This window comes from Poecile atricapillus, chromosome 10 (genome assembly GCF_030490865.1).
Source record: "Poecile atricapillus isolate bPoeAtr1 chromosome 10, bPoeAtr1.hap1, whole genome shotgun sequence".
In the NCBI taxonomy this organism is placed as follows: Eukaryota; Metazoa; Chordata; class Aves; order Passeriformes; family Paridae; genus Poecile; species Poecile atricapillus.
In genome coordinates this window covers 14,796,929-14,803,260 of record NC_081258.1, presented here as the reverse complement: position 1 = coordinate 14,803,260, position 6,332 = coordinate 14,796,929, and the positions used below count along the sequence as shown (strand labels likewise).

General features: G+C 57.8%; 1 protein-coding gene across 1 annotated transcript; it reads left to right on the top strand.

The window, feature by feature from the left end:
- Positions 1–1,051: 1,051 nt before the first annotated feature.
- LOC131582698 (fibulin-7-like) lies at positions 1,052–4,155 on the top strand. The gene is made up of 9 exons (XM_058846138.1): positions 1,052–1,120; position 1,489; positions 1,560–1,715; positions 1,880–2,050; positions 2,217–2,342; positions 2,500–2,622; positions 2,711–2,848; positions 2,938–3,076; positions 3,795–4,155. Exons 1-9 carry the CDS (start codon positions 1,052–1,054, stop codon positions 4,153–4,155), a joined length of 1,284 nt encoding a protein of 427 aa, XP_058702121.1.
- Positions 4,156–6,332: the final 2,177 nt, after the last annotated feature.

Here is a 6,332-nt window from a genome sequence, read left to right as displayed (position 1 = left end):
GCATCCCTGCTCAGGAGTCTGAAATGCCACAGGTGGGAGGGACTGGGAGCATCCTACCCACCAGCTGTCAGGGCTGAGCTGGGTGTCACCATAAACCCAGCTCTGAATGCTTCAGTTCTCTCAGCCCGAGTCTAAACCTGACCCTGGCCTGAACCCTGGCACTAATGCTGATGCCAACCTCAACTCTCACACAAACCCTCCTACTAATATGGATCTGAACCTTTGGCACTGATACTAACACTAGCATTAACCCTAACAAGAAACCTAACTTTAGCCCTAACAATTACTTTAATGCTAATCAAATCATTAAACCAAATGCTAACACCGAACCTAACACTAATGTTAACCTTAACTCTAATCCTAACCCTAATCCTAACCTCATCCCTAGCCCTAATGCTGACTCTAACATTAACCCTGACCCTTATGTTAATGTGGACCATAATACCAACAGCACCCCAGCTCCATGCTGCAGCAGCACCCTGGAGTTCCCTCCTGAACTTCAGCCAGGGCTGAGCTCACCCCAGCAAAGCTGTGCCGAGTCCAGTGAGTCCACAGCATTCCTGAGCTACCCCTCCCAGCAGCCCCAGCCCCACCAGAGAGCAGAACACCCGCACAAGCCCCAAAGTCATCTTTTCTCCCAGGAGACTTTCCCAGGCTTAGCTAGTGCATGGGATTAGCCTCATCCTGCATCTCTGCATGCCGGGGAGCCCCAGAGCCAGGACTGGCCGTGTGGTGAGCCCAGCACCGCTGGGTACCACCGGGTACCACCCACCGGGTACCACCGTAAGTGCCGTGACAGCCACCGCCTGGCCCCAATATCTGGGACATGAAAGGCCCCAAAGCCTCTGATGTGCAGAGGGAAAGGAACGGAAGGGAAGGGAGAGGCTAGAGTCAGTGCCAAGGGGAAACTTTCCTACAGCTCGGCCTCAGGCAAGGGAAAAACCAACAAACACATGGGCACAGGCTGCAGATAAATCCCAGTGAGCGCAGAACACGGCTGTGAGCAGCAACGGACCGTCAGCGTCTTGCCCCTGTAGTCAGCCCCAGCGTGATGCTCCTCATCCCACTGCCAGCCTGGCTGGCTCTGGGCATCCTGCAGCTGCCCCTTGGCAGTTCCCAGGTAAGGATCTGCTTTCCCTCCTCTCCAGCCCCACAGCAGCCCTCTGAGGGCTGCTCAGCATCCACCTCTCACACCCCAGCACCTGACACCAGCCCAGAGTGGGGGTACAGCACAGCCACAGCACCTGTGGAGCTGCCAGGGCCAGGGGGCTGGTTATGGGGCTTTTCCCCTGCAGCAGTGAAATGATGTTAAATGGGCACAGGGCATGCAGCTTCTCCACAGCATCCATGTGCCAGAGCAGGACCAGGAGGTGGGGGCTGAGGCTGAAGCCGACACGGAGCCATGGTCAGACCCCAGCCAGGATGGGAAGGGGCTCTGTCCAGGACAGGAGATCCAAACCAACCCCCAAGATACTGCCTGCTTGGAAGGGTCCTCCCAGGCTGTGGCAGAGTGGCAGGGGAACCCAGCAGTGATTGGGGTGTCCCCATAATCCCCCAAGAATGCCTGAACCGGCAGCAGGCACTCAGCGTGGTGCAGCAAATGCAGAAGCTGCTGGTGGCACAGGAGACTGCCCACCTGCAGGGCACACGCGGGCTCCGGCACCAGCTTTCCATCCTCCAGAGCCGCCTCCAGAGACCAGCCACCAAATACAATGGTAATCCTGGCTGGTCACCACCATGGGTGACATCCCCACGGGGCCAGCTCTGATCCCTGGAGCCACACAAACAGCCTGGGCAAAGGACCCCCCAGCTCCCTGTCAGGCTGGGGTTGGCTCCAGGCTGGCAATGTCCATCCCCACTGACGTCTGTCTGTCCACAGAGATGTGTCCACAGCTGGCAGTGCCCCTGAATGGACGGATGCTGGGCCGGAGCCTGCGGGTGGGCCACGAGGTTCACTTTGTCTGCGACACCGGCTTCCGGCTGGTGGGCTCGGAGACGCGCGTGTGCCGGCACAACCGCACGTGGAGTGGCACCCAACCTTTCTGCAGAAGTAAGTGGAGTGGGACTGGGGTGCCTTGCTCTGCCCTTCCGAGGGGCTCCTCTGTCACCCTGAGCTGTGGGGTGGCATTGCTCTGCCCAGAGGTTGCAGCAACAGGCACCAGAGTTGGGCAAGGATGCATTTGTGCAGCTGATGCTCACGAGCTCCTTCTCCCTAGGTATTGATGACTGCTCCAGCAACCCGTGTGCCAACAGCGGGACCTGCGTGGATGGCAACCAGAGCTACACGTGCCTCTGCCCCCCAGGCTGGTCAGGCCCCAGCTGCCAGAGCCCCATCTACTCCTGTAGGTGCCTGGGTTTGGGCTGTGGAGGACGGGGATTCTCATGGGGACAGTACCTGGCCATGCCGTGCCTGTCTCCCCCTTCCCTGGCAGCCTCCTGGAACCTTGGCCCCCACCATCTCCCCATGCCCCAGCATGTGACCCCTGCTGTCCCCTGCAGACTGGGTGACTCTGAGCAACACCTCCTTCAGCCGCCAGCCCCGCTGTGCCGAGGGCCGCTCGGGCTCCCGGCGCTGCAGCTGTGACACCGGCTTCCAGCTGCAACCTGGTGGCGTGTGCCAAGGTAAAAGGAGGGTGAAGATGATGAAGTGGGGGAACCAAGGCTTGGTGGCAATGGGACCTCTGGCCATTCCCCACTTTGTCCACCCTAGATGTGGATGAATGCCAGCTCTACCAGTCCAGCCCCCAGACGCAGATTTGCCTCCATGACTGCCTCAACCTCCCTGGCTCCTATCGCTGCCTCTGCCCCCCTGGGTATCTGCTCCATGCTGACCGCAATGCCTGTGAGGGTAAGAAGCCAGGGTTCAGGGCAGGGAGCCGCTCATGGGAAGAGGAGTGCAGTGGGGATAGCCTCACTCACCCCATGTCACCACCACAGACGTGAATGAGTGCACTGGGAAGCAGCACAACTGCAGCCAGGGTGACCTCTGCATCAACACCTTCGGGGGCCACCGCTGCGTGCGCCCCAAGTGCCCCCCGCCACGCCACAACACCAGCTATGTCAAGACCTCTGCCTTGTGAGTACCATACTGTGTGTGGCTTGGGCTGCATCGTGTCCTGTCCCAGGGTGATGGGTCCTATTGTGTGCTGGGGGCTGTATTGTGCCACCCAAGGCAGCCGGGAGAGTGCCAGCCAGCACTGGCAGCAAATTGCCCCATGGGGTGTTCAGGTGTGCTTGGCATGCTCCCTGATGGTCTTGGGATGCTGGGGGTGCAGGTGGGAGCACCCCAGTACATGGGGGCTTTATCCAGGATCCTGGCCCCTCTCAGAGCCCCAGCCTGGGGGGAATGATGCTGATTTTCCTCTGCTGCACATCCATGTGTTGCCATCTGCTACCTTCCAGCAGTCCCAGCCATCCCACTCTTGAGATTAAACTTCTTTGTGCCACCCACATAGAGGACCCCTGATCCTGACAGATTCCTCTTCAGGAGGCACATCTGGCTCTATCTTGGCCTTCAGCTGGGACTGTGGCACCGACCCAGTCCCAGCCTCCAAGTGTCACCCAGAGCTGTGTCCCTGCAAGCCATGGCACTCGCCTGGCAGAAGCAGGGATGAGGCAGAGATACGATTTTGGGCACACTTGGATGTGTCTGTCTTGGGTTGCTGTGCCACAGGACGGACAGCAGGGCTGGGGGTGCTGCCTGTGACACGGGCTGTGCTTGTGTGCAAGGATGAGGGCAGCTCCCTGAGAGCCAAACCACGGCACTGAGCGGTGGCACCTTTCTCTCCTGGCAGCCAGTGCGAGAGGAACCCCTGCCCCATGGACAGCAGAGCCTGCCAGCTGGCTGCCAGCTCCATCTCCTTCCACTACCTGCCACTCCAGGCCAACCGCACTGTGCCCCGTGTCCTCTTCAAGATGTCCACCACCCGCTTCGTGGGTGACAGCCTGCGCTTCGCCATCACGGGCGGGCGGGGCCAGGGCGTCTTCGCCGTGCGGCGCTCAGACCGGCAGACGGGAGAGCTGCTGCTCACCAGCCCTGTGGCAGGGCCAGCCACGCTGGAAGTGGAGCTGGAGATGAGCGAGTTCTCCCACAAAGTCCTCCTGGGCAAGCACATCTTCAAGGTCACAGCTTTTGTGTCCCCATATGTCTTTTGATTCCCTTTAGAGGCAGGTGTGGGGCCATGCCAGAGCCTCTCAATGGAGCAGGTTCAGCTCAGTGGTCCCAGTTTTTGTCCCATTGGAGCTATCCCTCTCCCATAATACTTTCTCATAGCCATAGAAAGCAAAAACTGTCCCTGTAGGAAAAACCCCATGGCCAATGGAAAGATCAGCCTGGGGGTGCCTACCTCTGCCAACCCCCTTTCTCTCTGCTCACATGGCACACGGAGGGGAAAGACAGAGTGAGCCAGCAGCACTTGGTGTGCAAATTCAGCTTTTTGTATCTTGTAATCTCTAATAAAAGAAAAGTGGCTGTAGGAAGGGTATTGTTCTTTCTCTATATTTTGTCCTCCTGGGCTAAGGCTCCTGGGGACAGCTGGTGGCTGTGCTAATGGCAGGGTCACCTTTCAGAGCTTGGGATGCCAATAGAGCTACCAAGCCCATCCAGGATCATGCAGAGTCTAAGTCCCTTCCAGCACTGCTGTCCCTGGGGCCACACTGAAGAGTTCCCCAGCATAAAAATGGGAGATGGGCTAAACAGAGAATCACAGAATGGATTGGGTTGGAAGGGATCATCTTGTGCCAACTCCCCTGCCACGGGCAGGCACAATTTCCAGCATGCTGCCCTGAACATCCTGCACAGCCAAGACTGTCCTCAGCTGCCTTGGTGGTGCCTGGAAAGCGCAGCAGGGCTCCCTGGCGCTGGTGAGCAGGGGATGATGACAGAGGCTGTGCTTCCTTGTGTCCAGGAGAATTCCCTCTGCAACAGCTCTGACAGGAGTCCAGCACACGGCTGGTCAAAACTGCAGCTCCCCAGCTCGCCAAGCACTCGAGCTGTCCCCCTGCACCCATCTCAGGGAGGGTGGGCTGTGAGAACAAATGGGGCGCAGCACCCCACACTCCTTGGGTACCCCCTGTCACCGCCAGCATGGCCAGAGCCCTGTGCAGGGAGAACAGCTGAGGGTTGAAAAGGTGACAAGGGCCTTTGGGGACAGCGAGCGAAGGACACGCTGCCTCCGGGACGCCCTTCACTCCGCACACAGAACCCTTCTTAGGTGAGTGCGCAGCCAGAGCCCCTCGCACAAAGCAGCCGCTGTGCGCAGCCCGCGGGCGGCCCATAAAGAGCTCCTTATTCCCCGCCAGCGGAGCCAGCTCCACACGGCTGCTCCGCTGGACGAGGCGGAAAATCCTCCCCAGGGATAGCAGAGGTGCGGGCTGGGCTGGGGGGCGGCAGGGCCGCGTCACCAAAATCCACAGCTGGCCCGTGCCGACTGCGGCAGCGGGCTGGGACGCAAAGTAGGAAATTAGGGGGTAAATATTTATCCCTGTATATAAGGTTGTCGCAGCCAAAATGGACACCACAAACGGGGTTTTTGCGCAGGTTTTCTTCTGCACTTGAAACCTTCAGGTACCACTGGATTAGTCACTAACACATCACTGACTGCTAAGGACAATAAAGGTTTGTAAAGTTCACTAGGAGAAGGACACGGAGCTGGTGTAGCAAGTCCAGAGAAGGGCAGTGGAGCTGGGGAAGGTCTGAAGCACAAGTCTGGTGAGGAGCTGATGAGGGAGCTGGGAGGGCTCAGCCTGGAGAAAAGGAGGTTCAGGGGGGACCTTATCCCTCAACAACTCCCTCACAGGAGGGTGGAGCTGGGGGGGGTCGGGTTCTTCTCCCAGGTAACAAATGATAGAACAAGAGGAAATGGCCTCAAGTTGCTCTATACTGTAACCCAAGAACAAGGTTTAACCTAGATATTAGGGAAAATTTCTTCATGGAAAAGGTGGGTGGGACAGGCTGCCAGACAGTGGTGAAATCATCATCCTAGGAGGTGTTCATAAGGTGTGTGGATGTGGTACCTGGGGACATGGTTTAGTGGTGAACAAAGCAGTCCTGGGTTAGTGGTTGGACTCGATGATCTTGGAGATCTTTTCCAACCTTACTGCTTCTGTGATTCTGTTTTGCCAGTGTTCTTGCTGCTTGTCTGATGATGCACTAAAATGAAATGGTTGCAACACCAAACCTGCCAGACTTCAGGAAACATTTGCACAATGTTCTCAGACACACGGTGTGATTTTTGGGGTAGTCCTGTGCAGGGTCAGGAGTTGGATTTGATGTTCCTTGTGGATCCCTTCCAACTCAGGATAATCTCTGATTCCATGATGCAGACATCCCT

What these genes read in the sequence shown, in the direction of transcription:
- LOC131582698 (XM_058846138.1), top strand. Translation starts at nt 1,052, where the DNA reads ATGCTCCTCATCCCACTGCCAGCCTGGCTGGCTCTGGGCATCCTGCAG. An exon ending in ACCAGCCACCAAATACAATG is followed by an intron (nt 1,716 to 1,879) that starts GTAATCCTGGCT and finishes GTCTGTCCACAG; the next exon opens with AGATGTGTCCACAGCTGGCA. An exon ending in ACCTGGTGGCGTGTGCCAAG is followed by an intron (nt 2,623 to 2,710) that starts GTAAAAGGAGGG and finishes TGTCCACCCTAG; the next exon opens with ATGTGGATGAATGCCAGCTC.